Source organism: Wickerhamomyces ciferrii, contig 00300 (assembly GCF_000313485.1).
Source record: "Wickerhamomyces ciferrii WGS project CAIF00000000 data, strain NRRL Y-1031 F-60-10, contig 00300, whole genome shotgun sequence".
NCBI classification, from domain to species: Eukaryota; Fungi; Ascomycota; class Saccharomycetes; order Phaffomycetales; family Wickerhamomycetaceae; genus Hansenula; species Hansenula ciferrii.
In genome coordinates, this window is record NW_011887440.1 from 1 (window position 1) to 20,619 (window position 20,619).

General features: G+C 31.6%; 14 protein-coding genes across 14 annotated transcripts; 12 read left to right on the forward strand and 2 right to left on the reverse strand.

Moving 5' to 3' along the window:
• Positions 1-1,344: 1,344 nt before the first annotated feature.
• Positions 1,345-1,785, forward strand: BN7_6630 (uncharacterized protein; the record flags this gene model as incomplete). The annotated part of the gene is made up of 1 exon (XM_011272805.1): positions 1,345-1,785. One exon carries the CDS (start codon positions 1,345-1,347, stop codon positions 1,783-1,785), a length of 441 nt encoding a protein of 146 aa, XP_011271107.1.
• A 559-nt stretch (positions 1,786-2,344) lies between these two features.
• Positions 2,345-2,737, forward strand: BN7_6631 (uncharacterized protein; the record flags this gene model as incomplete). Its single annotated transcript, XM_011272806.1, has 1 exon — positions 2,345-2,737. The coding sequence occupies one exon, from the start codon at positions 2,345-2,347 to the stop codon at positions 2,735-2,737; it is 393 nt and encodes a 130-aa protein (XP_011271108.1).
• Positions 2,738-3,472: 735 nt separating this feature from the next.
• On the forward strand, positions 3,473-3,853 carry BN7_6632 (uncharacterized protein; the record flags this gene model as incomplete). Its single annotated transcript, XM_011272807.1, has 1 exon — positions 3,473-3,853. The coding sequence occupies one exon, from the start codon at positions 3,473-3,475 to the stop codon at positions 3,851-3,853; it is 381 nt and encodes a 126-aa protein (XP_011271109.1).
• Positions 3,854-5,423: 1,570 nt separating this feature from the next.
• Positions 5,424-5,816, forward strand: BN7_6633 (uncharacterized protein; the record flags this gene model as incomplete). The annotated part of the gene is made up of 1 exon (XM_011272808.1): positions 5,424-5,816. One exon carries the CDS (start codon positions 5,424-5,426, stop codon positions 5,814-5,816), a length of 393 nt encoding a protein of 130 aa, XP_011271110.1.
• An 840-nt stretch (positions 5,817-6,656) lies between these two features.
• On the forward strand, positions 6,657-7,040 carry BN7_6634 (uncharacterized protein; the record flags this gene model as incomplete). The annotated part of the gene is made up of 1 exon (XM_011272809.1): positions 6,657-7,040. One exon carries the CDS (start codon positions 6,657-6,659, stop codon positions 7,038-7,040), a length of 384 nt encoding a protein of 127 aa, XP_011271111.1.
• Positions 7,041-7,899: 859 nt separating this feature from the next.
• BN7_6635 (uncharacterized protein) lies at positions 7,900-8,277 on the forward strand (the record flags this gene model as incomplete). The annotated part of the gene is made up of 1 exon (XM_011272810.1): positions 7,900-8,277. The coding sequence occupies one exon, from the start codon at positions 7,900-7,902 to the stop codon at positions 8,275-8,277; it is 378 nt and encodes a 125-aa protein (XP_011271112.1).
• An 807-nt stretch (positions 8,278-9,084) lies between these two features.
• On the forward strand, positions 9,085-9,468 carry BN7_6636 (uncharacterized protein; the record flags this gene model as incomplete). Its single annotated transcript, XM_011272811.1, has 1 exon — positions 9,085-9,468. The coding sequence occupies one exon, from the start codon at positions 9,085-9,087 to the stop codon at positions 9,466-9,468; it is 384 nt and encodes a 127-aa protein (XP_011271113.1).
• Positions 9,469-9,878: 410 nt separating this feature from the next.
• BN7_6637 (uncharacterized protein) lies at positions 9,879-10,223 on the reverse strand (the record flags this gene model as incomplete). Its single annotated transcript, XM_011272812.1, has 1 exon — positions 9,879-10,223. One exon carries the CDS (start codon positions 10,221-10,223, stop codon positions 9,879-9,881), a length of 345 nt encoding a protein of 114 aa, XP_011271114.1.
• Positions 10,224-11,169: 946 nt separating this feature from the next.
• Positions 11,170-11,547, forward strand: BN7_6638 (uncharacterized protein; the record flags this gene model as incomplete). The annotated part of the gene is made up of 1 exon (XM_011272813.1): positions 11,170-11,547. One exon carries the CDS (start codon positions 11,170-11,172, stop codon positions 11,545-11,547), a length of 378 nt encoding a protein of 125 aa, XP_011271115.1.
• A 703-nt stretch (positions 11,548-12,250) lies between these two features.
• Positions 12,251-13,210, forward strand: BN7_6639 (uncharacterized protein; the record flags this gene model as incomplete). The annotated part of the gene is made up of 2 exons (XM_011272814.1): positions 12,251-12,302; positions 12,816-13,210. 2 exons carry the CDS (start codon positions 12,251-12,253, stop codon positions 13,208-13,210), a joined length of 447 nt encoding a protein of 148 aa, XP_011271116.1.
• A 1,505-nt stretch (positions 13,211-14,715) lies between these two features.
• BN7_6640 (uncharacterized protein) lies at positions 14,716-15,093 on the forward strand (the record flags this gene model as incomplete). The annotated part of the gene is made up of 1 exon (XM_011272815.1): positions 14,716-15,093. One exon carries the CDS (start codon positions 14,716-14,718, stop codon positions 15,091-15,093), a length of 378 nt encoding a protein of 125 aa, XP_011271117.1.
• Positions 15,094-16,442: 1,349 nt separating this feature from the next.
• On the forward strand, positions 16,443-16,817 carry BN7_6641 (uncharacterized protein; the record flags this gene model as incomplete). Its single annotated transcript, XM_011272816.1, has 1 exon — positions 16,443-16,817. The coding sequence occupies one exon, from the start codon at positions 16,443-16,445 to the stop codon at positions 16,815-16,817; it is 375 nt and encodes a 124-aa protein (XP_011271118.1).
• Positions 16,818-17,821: 1,004 nt separating this feature from the next.
• On the forward strand, positions 17,822-18,157 carry BN7_6642 (uncharacterized protein; the record flags this gene model as incomplete). Its single annotated transcript, XM_011272817.1, has 1 exon — positions 17,822-18,157. The coding sequence occupies one exon, from the start codon at positions 17,822-17,824 to the stop codon at positions 18,155-18,157; it is 336 nt and encodes a 111-aa protein (XP_011271119.1).
• Positions 18,158-18,609: 452 nt separating this feature from the next.
• BN7_6643 (uncharacterized protein) lies at positions 18,610-18,990 on the reverse strand (the record flags this gene model as incomplete). Its single annotated transcript, XM_011272818.1, has 1 exon — positions 18,610-18,990. The coding sequence occupies one exon, from the start codon at positions 18,988-18,990 to the stop codon at positions 18,610-18,612; it is 381 nt and encodes a 126-aa protein (XP_011271120.1).
• Between the last annotated feature and the right edge of the window lie 1,629 nt (positions 18,991-20,619).

The following is a 20,619-nucleotide window of genomic DNA, read 5'->3' on the forward strand; positions in this document are numbered from 1 at the left end:
AAAAAGTATATATTATTAAAAAGGGTTTCCTATTATAGGGTGAAAGTTGCATGAGAATAGTATCACATTTCACGAGGGAACATACTACAGAGTGTATATACCGATTTATCAATAGACATTTTCATAAACTAAAAAAAAAAAAGGTACAGATGTACAGATGCAGTTCAATCAAACGCATAAGTTCTTTCGTATAGGGTAGTTCACTTGAACATGAAGGCTGAGAATAGTGTATAAAATTTCTTCAATTGAACAGAGTTTTGTTTTTTGAGGTACTTTTAAGTCAAAACCCGTATATTAAGCATTTTTATACATGTGCAAATCTTTGACATATGCACACAAATTCCTTTTAAAGCCATTCCTGAGACTCGCCGCCCAACCCCTTTCTTTGGATTGTCCGTTCATGAAATTTATTTGTCAAATCAATCAGCACCGTGTGTTTTTCGACCTGATCATTTATAAGTATGAGGTATGAGTGATGAGTGATGAGTGCCATCGAGCATGTCTTCTCTGAAGAGGTAAGTACTAAGTACTATAGAGATCCTAAAGAGCAAGATTTGATTTACGCTTAGCGAGAAAAAGCTTAAAGTATAAGTTATTTCAACATCGGGGACCTCAATTCCCCCTAATTCGAGTAAAGATTTTGAGATATTTTTTGATCTTCATAAGCAAGAGATCCTCAAAACTTATCATAATTGATCAAAAATAATATGCAGGAGTCTTTTTCGAGCATAAAACCCGTTATAACTTATGAATTATTAGAAAGAGACGGATTTGAAAGGAAAAGTATGTCGATCGTGGTAATATCACTCGCAAGAGCCGGTGGAGATCAGTGGAGGTTTCAGTTGGCCTATGATTATACGGTGGGTAAAGATGCAATTCAAGGTTCTCGAATGCACGAATTCTTTCTATGAAAATTTACTGAAACATACATTCAATGATTTTCTTCCTTCTCTAATTTGTTGAAGAAGCATCTGAAAATTTATGAGAAATCAAAGTATTTGCTAAATGAAACTTTTGTTGTTTTGTATACATCAACAAAATTTTGTACACTGATCTTCCAATTTCCAATGCAAGGTTTCTTATATTCTTCATGGAGATGTATACAGTTTAATGGATTCCTCGTTTGCAAGAAGATGTTGGAACTCACGCGTTAGCACAGATATTGATGAAAAGCGATTAATAAACAAGGTAATGATTGCTAGAGATATAACGAAGCTCAAGGTATTACTTTATTGGAAAACTATTTAAAAGGGTGTTATCCCAGATGAATCATGGTTTGCAAATTTTATTTCAAAAAGTATCAATATTAATTGTTACTACAAGTTCAAATCAATCAAATCAGCTATGAAACTATCAACAATCGTCGTTCAAGGTTTATTATTATCAGGTATTATCGCCTCTCCAATTGCTGACCCAGCTGCTGACCCAGTTGCTGACCCGGTCCCAGATTCAGCAGATATTGATTCCAACAATTTATCTAATGGTAATGAAACTGCTTCAATTGAAGGAAAAAAGAAAACAAAATTATGTTCTGATGCTGGTAAAGATAAAGCATGTTACTTAGGTAGTTTTGGAAAATGTGTTCCTTATTACACCCAGACTCTTCAACTTTCATGTCAACAAGGTGATCCACAAATGAGAATGGCATGTCTTTCACAACAACCAACATTTGCTAATAAATATTGTGGTTTCTGGTGTGCCAAATTAAAGACCATTGATGATTGTAAAAGAGCTAACAAGGCAACAGGTTTGGGTTACAAATGTAAAAGCTTTGATTATTGTTAAGAAGCTGTTGTGGTTTAGTCTCTATATGTTAAAGTACTTTGATGTTTCTTATAAGAACATAATGTCCGGTCAAAAAGTTATTATGCTTTCTTTTATTATTAATTTTACTAATTTATTTCAAAATATCCATGATTATTTAGGATCATTTTTTTAAAGTTTTATCGTGATCTATGGAACCTATGATATATCAATATACATGTTGTTTTCAATTCATATGCTATCTGTAAACCGATCAAGGTACCACATGAACTGTGATATATACGATTCCAGCTACTTGAAAGAATCGAAACTTCCCAAATATAAGTAACGTATAGATAATAATTGGGACTCTATAGACTCCAGAAATGGGAAAGAAAGCGATTACATAAACTGATTTACAACATAAATAAACGATTTAGCTATTAATATATCAGTACAAATTAGTTTAGAGTCAACTTATATATAAAAGAGCCATTTCCCACAATACATTTATTCATTACCAGTCTTCAATGGTAGCATGATCAAATCTTTCACCAGTCCTATCAAGTCTCCCATATAGATAAGTCACAACTTCATTAACATGAAATTATCAACAACAGTCTTGGTTCAAACTGGTTTATTATTATCTTGTGTTACTGCTTCATCAGTCACTTTTACACCAGATGCAGCTCCAGATGCTCTTGAAAGTCCAAAAGGTGATAATTCCACTGATGGATTGGTTGGTGCTGAAGGTTATAATACAATTTATAACCTTTGCTTTGATGCTAATAAGAGTAAATATTGTTACAAGAATAGTGTCAAAGGTTGTGCTGCAGTGTATAAACATGAAGACAAACTCACTGATTATGAAGCCACTACTATTTGTTCTTTCTGGTGCAGCAAAATCAAGACATCTAATGATTGTAAAACAAAGAAGAAGAAGCTCGACTATGCACCGTTATGGGCTTGTGATGATCAAAAGTATTGCAGTTGAATAAACCATGAGCTAGACGTATAACCTTTTAGTCCGAGGAGTATTGTATATATTAGAATAATACAATAAGCATGATATAACTCTGTATTGTAAAGCTTATTAGCTACACATAGATAGATAACTTTTGGAATCGAAAACAATATTATAACTAGAGACAGCATTCTTTGATTATGTAACCAGTATCAAAATTTTAAATCAAACTTGTTTTTGTTAGTCGAATTATACCAACTATCATGCTTTGCTAGAACTATGGAACCTCCATGAGTCGAATACTCTCAACTGATAATGGTCTACAAATTGTTGAAGTACAGTGGTACAAGTCATGTATGAGATCACACATGGGATCTACAGATATACTGATCAACCGATCAAACTCATAATTATAAATCCGATTACTAAACTTGGCTTGAAGCTTTGGTCAAAATATTCAACGTTGAGTCTTGACTGAAAGAATTTGATTAATGAGTTTCATTGATTTGGATCTTCTTGATGGAATTGATGTACCATACTAAGAAGTTTCCGATTACATATCATGCTTGATGTTGAAGCTGGATATCAACAAATCACACTTCAAAAATGATGGAAACATATGTTCATTGCAAATTTACAACCTCAGAACTCAGAACGATATATAAACGGATAATATTGTCACTTCATTATTCTAAGATTGAGCGAATTGGCTATCAATAGTTATCAGATTCAAATCGGTTAAATCAAACAAACAGTCTTTTTAATATGCAATTATCATCAATTTTGCTCCAAGGTTTATTATTATCCAGCGTTATTGCCTCTCCAACTGGTTCTACTACAGCTGCTACTCCAGATGTTTCTGAAGGTTCATATGCTGATAATTCCACTGAGATATCAGCTGCTGGTGGAAACCATCACCTTTGCTTTGAAGCTAATGAAGGTCAGAATTGTCATGGTAAGAGTATCGGAGCTTGTTCTAAATATCAACAAGGTAAAGGTCTCAATTCTGGTCAGGCTAAAAGCTATTGTTCTTTCTGGTGTAGCAAAATTAGAGACGTCTATGCTTGTAAAGACAACAAGAAGAAGTTTAATTATCATCCTAAGTGGGGTTGTGATGGTCAAAAGTATTGTTATATGTGGCGTTGATCCAATATTTATATATAATATTAAATGAACTATATGCTAATTCTTTAATCATGAAAGGCGCGTAAAATATCAAATATTTATCATACTCATTATATCAATTACACTTTAAACTTAAGTCTGTATACCTATATGACCCTATATGACCGCATATATCTTGTACCAAATATAAACTTCATTACTTAATGTACGTCTACGCCTGATCATTATAATATTCTATCAAAGGTAAAGCTTAGCTACACATGTAGCTGAAGCCTTAAACAAACTACATATAAACAATTTCATCAGTACCTCTTTCTTTGAACCTTTCATGAGTGTACATGTCATCAAATCATTTATCAACTATTCAAAGCTCGTAAGTTATTCCGTGATCTTAGTATAAGGTACTCCAGTCTTGATTGTTTTTGACTAAAAACGTTTTGCAGTTGGTTTTGAATTCTGTTGAGCTCATGCAAAATATCTTTTAAATCTTTCAATATGAAAGGACTAGGTGTCATATTTCGCAATCAGCTTTAAGATCTAAACCTTATAATTGTTACCGCATCTACCACGCAGCTGCTCAGCTAATATATAATTTGCTATAGATGAGAGTTTTGCAAATTATAAAAAAAGATCAGATCGATCATTGAATATGATTTCAACTAGTGATTGAAAAGTTTGGGTCTCTTTATTTACATTCACTACCTTTAAACTAGATATCAATACGTCTGCTTTTGACTAATGAACATTGAATACGCAAATTTTTTACGAGAGAATCCGATTACCAAATCGGGTCAAAACGGAATTTGCAAAATTCGCTGATTGAATTTTGATTTTTGATCAAAACAAACAAATCTTTTATTTCTGTTACTCATTGAATTTTTATACTAACTGTCATAACTAAATGAGTCCTGGCCATGATTGTGACTTCTGAACTGAGAATTGCAAGACTTGAATTAATACCCAATTGATTGAATTCTCTACAAGCGATTAAAGATCGAAGTATCTGATCAATTGAATTGACATTATAATACGAGATATCCGATTAGTAAACCAGGGTTGAGAATTAATGTTCAACTTTGATGAAGATTTTCAATTCATTAGTTGATTTTGATATGCTTTACATATTTTGGAAGTAATTTTGTTATTCGTTCAACAAGCCACAAGTCAGAGGTGTGTTTGGTGAAGTATAAAATACACCAACTGAACTTACATTCACAGGTTATAATCAATTGATATAAGATATTAAAAGTTTCCTGGATCAAGAAATAAAGCTTTGAATAGATGAGCTCCATATAGTACATCAATTGATTTCCATGATGCTCTTGATTCCAATTTCACACCAATAATCGTCTTTGCGATTATATCAGTCAGTAATAGAGACACATACAGTGCATGAAAGTAAAAATAAGCACAAACTAATACAAATATTGAATATGGCACCTTTACAGAATTTGAAAAGTTAGAACCCTATAAAAAAAAACTATATAAACAGGCACCTGCTCCTCATTTCCTTAATTTGAGTCTTGCACTGTTATAGATAGAGATCATCATCAACTCATTTGAATCAAACAATCAACAATTCCAGATCACCATGAAGTTATCAACAGTTATTTTACAAGGTTTACTATTATCAGGTATCATTGCAACTCCAGTTGCTATACCAGATGCTGCTGAAGACTCAATTTTTACAGAAGGGCTCGACGTTGCTAATTCTGATAACTCAACAGACTTTCATTTAGAAGGTGATCAAAAAGGATTAAAAATTTGTCAAGAAGCAAATAAAGGTAAATATTGTTTCAAAGATGATATTAATGGTGCTTGTGTTGAAGGTTATAAGAAAAGAGCTCATATGACTGAAAAAGATGCTAAAAAAGCCTGTAAATTCTGGTGCAGTAAAATCAAAAATGCTGATACATGTAGAAAGCTTAAGGTTAAGTATGATTATCATCCAAAATTTAAATGCAGTGAACAAAACTACTGTTAATTTGGAATATGATTGATATCAAACCATAGTTTGGTGCTATAGCTTCTACTTTATATGACATATATGGGCAAATGTTTTTATACTCAATTGAATATTATAAGTTCTTTATTATTTTATACACACGCATTGTAGCATATATAAAGAGTCCAAAGTAAACTTCAGCATCAGTATAGCATTCGAGATCTGCTTTCGGATACACTCAACCTGTTACTAAATAAGACCTTCAATCATTGATAGGTACAGCATATGTAAAGCTCTGAAAGCTAAAAAAAAAGCTTAAATTCCCAAACTTCAAACTACAACAGTTTTCTTACAAGATATTTTTATCTCTTGGTAAGATTTGACATGTACTAAATCAGATGGTTTGAAATTATACGAGGTAATCCGATTATCAAATCGGGTTTTAAATCTAATTGATACTCGGTGAAGCCTTAGTGCTACAACAATGGTTATACTATATGTTTTGTTGGTTATGAGATCTTACATCAAGATGGTTTTTGAAACATTCAGTATAAAGGGGGTCAAAAAGTATATTATACCTGTTATATAATATAGTTGCGATTATATATCAGAGCATCATCATAGTGGTATTTATCAAACTAATGTCTTATATTTGATCTAGCAAATCCTGAAAATTGGAAAAAGGTATAGAAGAATAAGGTACGAAAAAGGTTATATCATGACCATTGATGAGCTATACTTTTATTTTGAGAAACTATATTTAAAGAGGGCATAATACCCTAGCTATTTTTTCTGAATCGGCTTTGAGACTTTATATGAGTTTCATATCAATCCAGTACCAACTCAATTGAATCAAACAGTCAGCCAATCTGAATAAACATGAAATTATCAACAATTTTCGCCCAAGGCTTACTATTATCAGGTATCATCGCTTCACCAGTTGCTGCTACACCAGATGCTTTGCCAGATATTCTTGAAGGTCCATCTGCTGATAATTCCTCTGATTTATTAACTCTTGCTGGTAAGTCAGAGTATAAACTTTGCTTTGAAGCTAATAAAGGTAGATATTGTTACAACTATAGTGTTTCAAAATGTGTTGATGCTTATCTTGCCCATCCTAAGAAACATCTTACTTCTAGTGAAGCTAAAAGTCTTTGTTCTTTCTGGTGCAGCAAAATCAGAAATCCTAATGATTGTAAAACCAACAAGAAGAAGTTTAATTATCATCCAGAATTTGCTTGTGCTAAGCAAACATATTGTTAATTTGTTGATGATATTCACATCATATAAGATTTGTTGCGTTATGGTACAAGATTACATATGAGCTCAATATATCAATTTCTTTTATTCTCATTTCTATATACATGACGTCCTTATATTAATTATATTATACAATATACGTACATATAAACTATACATAACTCATATTTAAACTGAATAACTATGTAACCTGCTCAATCAACCAAATTTGCCTTTGCTCGATTATCAGTATATTGAGTTATAGTATAAACCTAGAGTCGTAAAAGCATTCCTTTTAATAAACCAGGGCACTGACCGGAAAAATTAATACTTCAAGTGCGAGTTTATTTATAATTGTATTACTTCTTCTTTCAAAATCGTGGGTATTTTGACCTTTCAAACACTGTTTTGCTTCTTTTGTATATTCATGCTGTTCATTATTGAAAGGATGCGATGATATAGCTCTTTTGGTGAGTTTCAGCTATTCTGTCAGGAATATTGAGGATTATATTTGGCAACATTTCAAGCTTTAGATCGAGGAAATTTGCAAAGCGAAAGACTTATTGATTAAAAATGATTGTTATTAGAAAAAAGAGGGTTGAAAATTATTATCCTGATCTACACTCACGTTTAACCTAATAAATCGCCAATTGATTTTCATTACTTTTGTTTTTGGTGAATCTTCCGCATGTTTTTGCGATTATATTATCAGAACACCATACGTGGACGGTATTAAAAGATACCTGATAGAAGAGGATTATGAGTATATCAATCATGAATCATATTTCAAGGGGAACTATCCCTTCTTTTTTATTTTTGACTTTTATAAGTCTTTATACACCTGGGTATCAAATCAATTGAAACAACTACAATCATAATCAACATGAAATTCACATCAGTCATAGCTCCAGGATTATTGTTATCAGTGATAGCTGCTTCTCCAATTTTTGCTCCAGCTGCTACTGAAAGCTCAATTGACTCTAATGGAACCACATTCCAATCGGATAACTCAACTGATGTTTCCCTACAAGGAGAGAAATTTTGTTTCAAGAAAAAACAAAAGGATATATGTCACGGTGGAACCTTTAAGAAGTGTGTTAAATACTATAGAGGCATGCCACCTGATGGTGAGAGAATAGGTCCTAATACTTGTGGTTTCTGGTGTACCACAATGAAGAAGACTGAGGATTGTGGGTTTAATAAGCTTAAATATAATTACCATCCAGATTTTGCTTGTGCTGATGCAGACTTCAGTTGCTGAGCGTATTTAGAGATGTTTTATTAGATAGCATTCAAATATATATGATCTTAAAACTCTTTATGTATGAAAGTTGCAATTAGTGAGCTATAAAGTCTATGTATCTGATTGAAATATAAGGACTTCATTTGTATACCATATATTAATATCCAGTGGGGATATTTATTCAAACTTCAAAGCATATGCTATATTTCAATCTATATTCTGCACTAGTTAGAATGAAATTTAACCACCAATAAATATGATAACCAAAAGTACATACCATCTATAGTACCTTTAGAACTCAGGAGCCTTTCAATACAATTCACTGCAATATTATAGGCTTAAAATATTCCAATTACCAAATCGGGTCAAAGCGGAATTTGCGAAATTCGAGATATTCAAAATTTTAAAATCTGATTGAATTTTGATCAACTACTGCAACTGCTACACATGAGTTGTGTATTGAGCTAAACCAAAACATGGAAGGTCGACTAATCACTTTATTGGTCAAGATTACCTTGAATATGTGCTTATGCTATTCATGGCAGATAATTCCACTCTAGTGCATTTTGCATAGCCCTTTGATCCTCTCTGTTGGAGCATATTCAGGTTTAAATTGGGATCCGATTATATCATAGACGATCGAACGCCAAATCAATTTAGATCAAAGCATGATAGTAGGTTATAACTCATAAAATGGCATATGGGTGAAAACTTTGTGAATCTGTTTCTTTGTGAACTATATAAAGAACGATGATCGCTGCTTGGTGGCCTTTATTAATCAATACTATATCAACTAGATCAATCAACTCAATCAACATTCTCATCATGAAGCTATCATCAATCTTAGTTAAAGGTTTCTTATTATGTGGTATAATTGCTTCACCAGCTGCTACGGAAAGTTCAATCAATGCTGAAAGCTCCACATTCTCTTCAGATAATTCCACTGATTCAATTATGGCTGAAGCTGGAGGTGAAGGAAGATTTTGCTTTGGTGCTAACAGTAAGTATAATGTATGTCATGGTAGTGTGGAAAAGTGTGTCAAGAAGCGTACAGGTGGTAGTAAAGACAAGAGCAAAATTGATGATGCTACTAAGCTTTGTAAGTTTTATTGCAGTGAAGTTATGAATACTACTCAATGTAAACAGAGCAAATATAAAGCTGATTACCATCCAAATTGGTCTTGTGATAAACAACAATATTGCTATTAATGGTCTTAATACTTTTTGTCGAAGTTAATAGGTTACGTCGCTCAGGTCTAAGTATAAAACTACTTATATAGTTGTGTGGTGGTGAAGCATATATAATGTGACTGTGATCTTAATATAACCCTGGACATGATAACAGATGTAGTAACGATATAACGATATAACAACATGACAATGATATAGAACTATATAGATATAACTTGGAGTGTAAGTACTAGAGTAGACCTGGATCTCTCATATGTATTTTTGACACTGTTTTCGTTCGTTCAATAACTTTAGTAAGTTACATATCAAACATCAGTAATGAAATCAAGACTTAAAATCACATTACTTATCTACTACATCGATATAGACTAATTTTTAATTTAATTATAAGCTGTATTATCATATTAATATCTAACCTATCATAATATTTAACAGTATTGTGCATCATCACAAGCAAAATTTGGATGGAAATCATATAATTTCTTTATACTTTTACAATCATTAACATTTTTGATTTCATTACACCAAAACCCACAATATTTACCACCATAGATACTATCAGCATCAGTATGGTCCCTATAATATTCAGTACATTTTCTATAACTTCCATCTTTACAGAAAGAACTCTTATTCTGGTCAAAGCAAAGGTAAGGAAATTTGGAAGCTTGATGAACAGTAGATGTACCATTTTCAACAGAATCTGGAGTTGAGATTGGTGAGGCGATAATACCTGATAAAAATAAAGCTGTTGTAAAACATGTTGAAAACTTCATATTGGTGATGATACTATATATAGTTATTCTTAGTGGGTGTAATCCTGCTTATAAGTAAATAATACATGGAAGCTTCAGAGCATAAGAAGAAAGCGTTCCTTTTATATACATTAATAATCTTTATAAATGATCGCTACACTTTGAGGGTTAGAACTTATTATAGATCTTTCACAGTTTGAAATCGTACGTATATGTATAAGCTCAAATTGTACATTGTACATCAATTGATTAATTGGAGACAACTGCATGACACAGGGTATGAAATCTGAACCGAATTTATCAAATGATCGGAGCTTGAGCTTGGTAAGCATATATGGCATTGATCGAACAATGATTAACATATCCAATATTGCGTTGAGACATCTTTTGATTATGTAACCAGTATTAAAAACTCCAATTAATCAAATTTGTTTTTTGTTAATCAAGTTGAATTATACCAACTAGTATCTTGCTTTGCTACCCATGCAACCTTGATTGAATACTTTCCAGCTTATGATGGTCTGCAAATCGTTGAAGCACAGTGGTAATATAATGTATGAGCTAACATATGAGATCTACAAATATACTGAAGTCTGCCAGTGGTTATACGAGAGAATCCGATTACCTAAACTTGACTTGAAGCTTTGATCAAAATGCTCAACGTTGACCAAAATAATCCAATTGAGTTCCATTGGTTTGGATCATCTAGGTGGAATTGATGGGCCATATGCTGATAAGTTTCCGATTACATATCGTTCTGGGACATTAACAAATCACAACTCAGAAACAATATCAACAATTAAATTACGATAAAGAACCCTAGCTGTTACATTCATCACATATTTCCTTTTTGAAAAAGGCTATATAAACATATGATTGTCACTCCATTATTATAATCCTTTAATTCTATCAATAAGATCTTCAGATTCAAGTCAATCAAATCAAAACCAAAATCAGCTTCCTTAATATGCAGCTATCATCGATTTTCCTCCAGGGTTTACTATTATCAGGTATCATTGCTTCACCAGTTGCTGCTACCTCAGATGCATTGCCAGATAGTTTTGAAGGTTCATATGCTGATAACTCCACTGATTTATTAGCTGTTAATAAAAGGGCAAAGTATTACCTTTGCTTTGATGCTTTTGAATCTGGTAATAATTGTTACGGTAAGAATAGGAGAGATTGTTCTAATCATCAACAAGACAAGGGTCTCACTCGTCGTGACGCTGGAAATTTTTGTGATTTCTGGTGTAGCAAAGTTAGAAATGTTGATGATTGTAAAACCAGAAAGAAGTGGGCCAATTACCATCCTAAATGGGCTTGTAAAGATCAAAAATATTGTTAATTTGTTGGTGATGAAGTCATATCTTGTTGCATGCTACGTCTTTCTTAATCAAAATAAATTATTTATCACATATGGACTCAATTTACCAATTGCTAGACGTTTATACGATCCATTTTATATACATGACCATATTTTGTAAACTATACATGTATATTTCATATGTAATACATCACATATATCAAGGACAAATGTTTTATGTGGTCTTAATTGGAAAATAATTATAGCTCTAGCTTCAATATTCTATTATTGCACAGGCATAAATGTAACAATATGAAGCGTTTTCAAAACAAAATCAGCTTCAACATTGAACAGCCAAAACTTTTAAATACCATTATTACATTAAAGCTCTTAATATGAAGAAGACTTCATGAATCTGCTAATCACTAGCTTCCCAAACCTCAAATTACTGACAAACCTTTCTTGACATGAGATCCACAATTCTTGGCTCTATTTGACATACGCTGAAGCAGATGGTAAAAAAATTAATTGTTAGTTATACGAGGAAATTCGATTATCGAATAGGCTCTGGGGTCTCGAAGATCATGTTATTCGATGATTGATTATTATAAAGATTCATAAATTTCACTCAATCGTATTCATTTGAGTTATGTAGGAGAATATTTCAATTGGGATGCATTATAATGTATTCATAATACTCGAGAACCTCAAAATATTGATCTTCACTGCATATACAATCTGGAGAATGGAATCCGATTACCAAATCAGGTCGGGCTCGACTCAAATAGCTACCACTTGTATAGCTTCTAACTGCATCTAACATGAAATAGATTCATGAGTACCCTTCAGAATAAATCAATTTAACATTTTTATAATAATCTAGTCCCGTTGAATATGTACAGCTATACTAGCCAAATAGTTGCAGACGTTAATATTGATACTAATTAATATTCATGAATTTCATGATCACAATTAATTTTACTGACTTAATTTGATGTTAACGTTAGATTCTTTAGTAGTATAATTGTATAAGCTGCACCCCAAAGCTTGCTTCAAAAGCTTTTGGATAACTGAGTGTAATACACAACAATACGATTGACGTTTAATTATATATATGTAAATATTTCCGATTATATAAGAGCGATGGACCCCATTAACTAGGCAGTTCAAATGATCAAACTCTGATTACAGAGTACCTCAAATTTCAATTATATAAAATCGAAAAGGTATAAATATCTTAGAAATTCACTCTTTATTTTTGTCAATGGCTCAATGATTCAGAAACTAACTAATTACAAAGGGTCAATTAGGTCAACAAAACAACATCAACATCACTATCAAAATGAAACTATCCACAATTTTCTTTGAAGGTTTATTATTATCAGGTGCTCTTTCTTCACCAATTGCTGCTGATGACGCTTCTTTGGAATCCAATAACTCCACTGATGCTATCCACGCTGAAGGTAGAAAATGGCCTCATCTTTGTCAAGACGTAAATACTGGTGCATATTGTAAGGGTAATCTAGGTGTTAAGCAATGTATTCCTAATTATACCATAGGTGGAATGAGTGACGAAGAAGCTTTCAAAGTTTGTAAATTTTGGTGCAGTGAAATCAAAACTCCTACTCAATGCAAACAAAGCAAATATAAAGCAAATTATCATCCACCTTGGGGTTGTGATGGTGCACAATACTGCAAAAAATAGCATCGATTGATCATTGATTGTCAATTACACTAATTTGTGTGTATTATTTGGTTAATCTATTAAATAAAATATTCATATGATATATGGAATATATGTAATATTCAAGTATCTTTGAATAATGATAACGATATAATTACTGTAATTAATTTAAATTAGTTATATGTTCTTGGAATTTTTGATTATGATCGATTCAAGTACAGCTTTAGAATGTTATATATTGCATATGTGACATGTAACATGCATCTTTGTATAGTCCTTTTAATCTTCTTTATGGATATTTCTCGACTTGTTGTCTTAAAATATATTGGGTATCTTGGTATCATTCAAACAATTAATGCTATACTCAAACATAACATCTTCAAACCCTGAATATTCACTTAAAAGACTTCAATCCTGCAGTATATTATAAAGAGGATTTGTATACTAAATCAAACTATAAAATCAATTGACTTTTAAGAGCTAATAAAGGAGAAAAACAAAGATTTTGTAGCAATAGTTATTCTCTTTATCTTTATTATAAGTTTACTGACGATCAGTAAGAATAATTTATAATTTATAATGATAATCTAGCACTTTAAATCAATTGATCAGAAAATCTTTGAACCATAAGATATCTATTCTAATTGTGACAGTCTCTGACTTCTAAGTCATGAAGTTCAATGAGAAGTGATGGTGTAGCTTTTTCCCTTCACGAATCCAATAGTATACGTAGAAATGAAAATCCCAATCGTGAAAAAAAAATTTGAACGCGACGTGCTTGAATAATTTTACTGGAGTCGGTATAAAATAGTTCAGTAACTTCAGTTCTTGGACAACAAGAATAAGTTTCCTAATCATGGTGGAGCAGCAATATCATATGCCATAATAGTGTTTTTGGTTTTCCATGATTGAAAACTCATAAACAATTATTTGAAGGCGCTATTGAAGAAGAACAATCAGATTATGTTGAAAGAGCCCAAAATCAAAATGTTGCAGCTGGTAGTAAAGATGAAGAAGAATCATCATTATCAACTGTATCTTCCTTAGTCTTGTTATTTATCCTAACTGTTGTTGCTTCTGTTTGTGTTGATTACTTGGTTGGTTCAATTGATGACACTGAAAAAGCTAGGATGGTTATTGTACTAAGAGATAGAGGATTATTGATCAATCTTATGCTACCAATGAAATTTGCTTTTATCTAAGGAACATAATTTTGAATTGAAAGCAATTGCTTTGAGATCGTGGTCAAATACTCATAGTATTGAATTGGTTTATTGGTCTGTTTCAAGCATTGAGATCTACACAGTGCTGCAAAAGTTTCCGATTATATCATAACGGAAGACATCAGATTATGGGGTTAAGCAGATTTTAGAATTTATGTCACTTCAGAAATAGCTGATAAATTACAACTATATAAGAGTACCAATTATTTCTTGTTTTTATATCGCTGGATTAGCAATTAATTTTTATCATTAGTATCAACTCAATCAGATCAGTGAATAATTAGCAGGTTTATTTACACCAACATGAAATTATCATCAATTTTCCTACAAGGTTTACTCTTATCAGGTATTATGGCTTCACCAGTTGCTACAGAAAGTTCAATCAACACTGAAAACTTATCCTTACCTGGAAATTTCACTGATCCAATTATATCAGAAGCTGCAGGTAAAGGGTATCTTTGTAATGATGCTAACCCAAATAATGCTCTTTGTTATGGAAGTGTCAAAAAGTGTATCTATATGACCACTGGTGCTGGTAAACAAAAGAACTTAGTTGATTATGCTACTAAGATTTGTAAGTTTTATTGCAGTGAACTTAAATCAGCTACTCAATGCAAACAAAGCAAAGTTAAAGCAAATTACCATCCAAAATGGAAATGTGATGATTTAAAATATTGCTAAGCTTATTGCTGTATGTTATTTAATTTCGGGTAGCTGATTTTATATCCAATGCTATATATAATATATGAGATCAAGATGTAACATGCATATTTGTGTATTCAATTTAATCCTTTTTATAGATACTTCTCGACTTATATACAATTGAAGTTTCTTGGGTATCATCCGAACAATTTATATTATACTCAAACATAACATCTACGATCTGAATTCATTTGAAAGACTTCAATCAGTTGTATATTATAAAGAGGACTTGTGAACTTAATCAAACCTACTTTTATAAAATCAAATGATCGTTGAATGTTGATAATGAAGGATAACATATCTGGGGTTTATAAATAACATGAATAACCAACAAATTTTCTATTTTCTGAATACTTTGTGTACCCAGAATATATGCTTCCCACTTCGAACTGGGATTAACCATACTATTTTGCAGACGCAGCCTTTTTTAAAAATCATGCTCAGAAGCTATAAGGGTATCGCACAACACTTCCAAGAATATCGACAGTATGAAAAAACAACACATATTCAATTATACGTTGGACATAATCCGTATTTTGATCAAAAGGTGTAACAGTGTGTAAAATTTTTCAAAGAGTTCATAAAAATCTAGTAAACTGAACCCGCGAATCTCAAAATCCCATATAAATTGTAAACTTTTGGTTGAGAAAACTGAAACTTCCCTACTAAAATATAACCACAGTGATAAAACCAGCATTTAATCAATCCATCGAGGGTTTCCAATTTAGGTTTCGTTGGAACATTCTTTGAGGTGGAGCTCATGTGTATCATATGACTTAGGGGCTGTTATTCTACTAGGGCTACAGGGGTTCGAAAAATTTGCTTGAATTAAAGGTCTAACAAGTTAATTTGATCTATAGAAAGCTTTTGGATTGAAGGTCATGATCAAATAAGCTCCCTGGACTTGGATTGATTTATTTGTCTATATCTGCAATTAGTCTTGATTTACAATGTGCTGCAAAAGCTTCCGATTATATCATAACGGAAGATCGATTTATCATGTCAAATTATAATTGAGTTATAAAAGGGCAATAAGGTTGGATATTCCGATTATATCAGATTGAGTTGAATTGAATTTTGACCAATAATTAGAGAAATTAAAACTGTTCAAGACTTTAATTATAATTAAACAACGTGATGCATGGTAAAACAATTATGGTTATACTGAAACATTTCTTCACTACAAATTCTGGTTTTTGCATGATAGCTATATAAATGGGTAATGAAATCTTCTCTTTTTAAATTAATATCTAGCTATATGGATATTCATCAGTACTCAATTCATTTGAACTAAATCAAATAATCTACAACAAATTATCAACATCAATATGAAATTATCAACAATTATTGTTCCAGGTTTTTTATCATTAAGTGTTATTGCTTTACCGGCTGCTACAGAAAACTCAATCAATGCTGAAAACTCCACATCTCTACCAGGTAACTTTACTGATCCAATCATAGCTGAAGCTGGAGGTGAAAGATTTTGTTTTGGTGCTAACAAGTATAAATATTGTAACGGCAGTGTTCAAAAATGTGTTGAGGGTCGTACTCGTGGTGTTAAAGACAAAACCAAAATTGAAGATGCTAATAAAATCTGTAAATTTTTTTGCAGTGAAATCAAAACACCTACTCAATGTAAACAGAGCAAATTAAAAGCTAATTATCATCCAAAATGGGCTTGTGATAATCAAAAATATTGCTAATTGTCTTATGCTTTATTGGAGCTTCTAATACATAGTAGCATATTACACCTGGACAAGTGTTTCGTGTCTATTAGCTACTTAAATGATTATAAATATTCATAGTATATCGAATATAAGAAGTACATCTAATTTTGGTGTAAAATAGCTATATTGAACCCGCGGATTCTAATATTATCAAATGATTGTGTTAATCATGATTGATGAAGTTTCCATATTGAGTACTTTTCAACGCTTTTGAAGAAAATTCGACAGTTGGTGAAACCATGACTACTATCGAATATCTTCAATCATAGTTATGGAAGTTGATCTATTATATGGTTCAACTATTGAGAAGTACAACATAAGCTTAATAGGAGCTAACAAATTTTCTTCATTTCCACCAACACCTCACAACGTTTCTTAACAAGATCCCCAAAACTTGGTTCAATTTGACACAAATTAAAGCAGATGGTTTGATATTATCTACTATCAGAAAATCCGATTATAAATTCGGCATTTTAGAGTTAATTGATACACGGTGATCTTAATGCCCCAACCTTGATTGCCTCGATTGTTCTGTTGGTTAAAATCGTTTTGTTAACTGTGAAAATGCTACAAATCAGAAAAGGGTCTCAGCTAGATTGAACATTTTTAAACATGATTAATAGTGATCTACCAATTGATTTCCATTAACTAGTTTACTTTTGGTGAATCATATATTGACGTTTGCGATTATAAAATAGCATTGTACGTATATTTGGAAGACATTAATTAATGCATATAACAATTAGATCGAGGATCAACCAACATTAAGCAGCCAACAATCAGATTGATAAACTGAGGTTATGTATGATTACACGGTGGCACAAAATGGTTTTATTTATTGAGAATATAGTTGATCTTGGAAACTATATAAAGAGAGACTATGTACCCTCTTTTTGGAGGCCTATTTAAGTATCAATCGATATCAAATTAATTGATTGGATCAATATTAATATCAAACAACTTAACATCATCTCTATATCATGAAGTTATCATCAATCGTCGCACAAGGTGTATTCTTATCAGGTATTTTGGCCTCAGGTAATTCTACTGATGAAGTCACAAATAAAGCTAAAGTTCCAGGTCCTGTTCTTTGTTTTGAAGCTAATCAAAGTCGTTACTGTCATAAACATGATGTTCAAAAATGTGTTGTTGAGTATAAAGGTCAATCTGGACCATATCAACGCAGTACTAAAGATGCCCTTAGCTATTGTTCCTTCTTTTGCAGCAAAATTAAGAATGTTGATGATTGCAGAGATATGAAGAATAAATTTGAATATTTTCCAAACTGGTATTGTGCTGATGTTCCATATTGTTAAATCTTAATCAAATTTATATATAGCTCATTGATTTTATAGTAATATTGGTATATACTGCTATTCATTATATACAAATATTTTTATTTAAAGTACGTACATTAACGTTCAATTTCTAAGTTATAATAATTAGATCTGTCTTTAATCACAAAGTAAATCTCATATATGGATCTACCGTGCAAATTCGGAAAGATATTGCCATTATATCAGATTTAGTCGTTGAATCACGCCATCAAACCAGTTCAAAGTTGGAAGTATTAATCACAAAAGGTGACCCGTGTGTAATTTTATATTAACAATTTAATTATATTGTGAATCAAAGACGTCTATAAATATATAGTAATTGTAGCTTTGAGTTATATATCATTAAAAGCTGCTGTATATTAGCTATATTTATATATATAAAACGTGACATACACTATCTAGTAAAATGTTTCTAGTCTAAATATACTTAATTAACAATGGAATTCTGCATCATCACAAGACCAATCTGGATGGTAATTAAATTTCAGCTTGTTAAAACCACAATCCTTAGTCTTTTCCATTTTTGTACACCAGAAACCACAAAAGCTAGGAGCTCTTTCAACACCAATAGATGGCTGGGATGAATAATATTTAACACATTTATTGAAGCTGCCACCGTGACACGATTGTTTTTGAGCTCTCTTAAAACAAAAACAAGAATCAAATCCTTCCATGGATATATCAGTTGAGTTATCTGATTGGAATTTTGGTTCATTAGCAGTTGAGCTTTCAGTAGCTGCAGGGACAGAAATTGGTGAAGCAGCGATACATGATAAGAATAATCCTGAAGCTAAGACTGATGATAATTTCATATTGACTATAATTATAAAATATGCTCATAAATATATTGTCAAAATGGTCAAAAACACGAGGAATAGTTATCTCTTAAATATTCGATTGATGAAATCAAATTAGTTACTGAAAATATATACTGCCTTATATATGCCCTCTTCAATAAATTGATCTAAATTAACTTTAACTTACTCTAATTTCTTCCACGTTATATGGTGATCTGATGATATAATCGCAAACACTTGTGGACGATTCATCAAAGTATAGAAACGTAAATGTGGATCAGGATATAAATGATCTTCAAACGTCCTAATTCGTACAATATGTGAATCAGCTTGATCGATCTAGTACTAGTTAAAGACGCTAAAATAATTTGATTAATTTTGATCTATTAATCAAACAAAAGTGACACACGTTTCAATTTGTGAGAGCTTATATATCTATTCAAACTTAATCCCAGACTCCCAATACATAATTTGATGAGCATATTCCTCTCTCTGATACACTTCCACTTGTTATTTATTGATTCTTTATAATTCTTTCCCTTAACATATAGTTATTGGCTTAAACCATACTATTCATTAGCAATTATTGTATCTGATCATGATTGAGCTATCTCAAAGTACCCCTTCAAGGATATATTTCTCTTGATGTTATGCAGTAATGTATTGTATCTTTCAGAATCATGTAAACGATTTAACATCTACAATCTGCAATCTGAATATATTCAAAAAGATTTCAATCAATTGTATATTTATGAAGAGAGTTTGTAAACTTAATCAAATCTACTTGTATAAAATCAAATGATCATCATGATAATAATAAAGGATAACATCTCTAGGACTTTTAATCAATTGAATACTCAACAATTGTTGTGATCATTTGAAGTCCTCAGATCTCAGATCCTTACTTCATGTTCCTGAAATCTCAGAATCCAAAAATTGTTGGGGTTAATTCTTTTGCTAATATTTGAAATCAGTTAATTCTTTTACTAATATTGGAAATCATGTCCGAATCTATGACTTCTAGACGATTGAGTTCATGTGTTAAGTGATGATTCCAATGTATTTTTCCCCTTACTCGAAAATGGAAAACTACACTAGACCAGGGCACAAACCACAAATATTCGTCTCGAAAATTAATTCGATAAATATTTCATATACTATCATTGTTCACTGGCATCGTATCTGTTTGATATAATTTTGAATAGGATTTGGTTGCACCTTGCGCAACCGAAAGTTATTGTACGTTTTTTAACCAAGTTCATGAAAACACCAACTTTAATGCTTTAGAAAGCTACTATGCTGCATTTCTCGTGAAGTATGTTAAGATTTGATGAAATAAGTCAACCATGATGAATCATTAAGACCTTTGAATACTAACTAATCACATGCTTCAGTGAATTCATTTAGCTCTTTATGAAGTGGAGCTTGAATATACTAAACAGTGCATGAAATGTGGAAAGAAATATATCATTAAGATTTATGATCTTGATCATGACTAACCCATTCAATGTTCATGTTTAATAAACTTCACAGCACAGTATTTATCGATTTTATAGTATATAAGTTTTGAAATTATAAACTTTTACATAGAATCTAATGAATATCATATATTTGATTATTGAAGTAGTAGATAATTTAAAATAT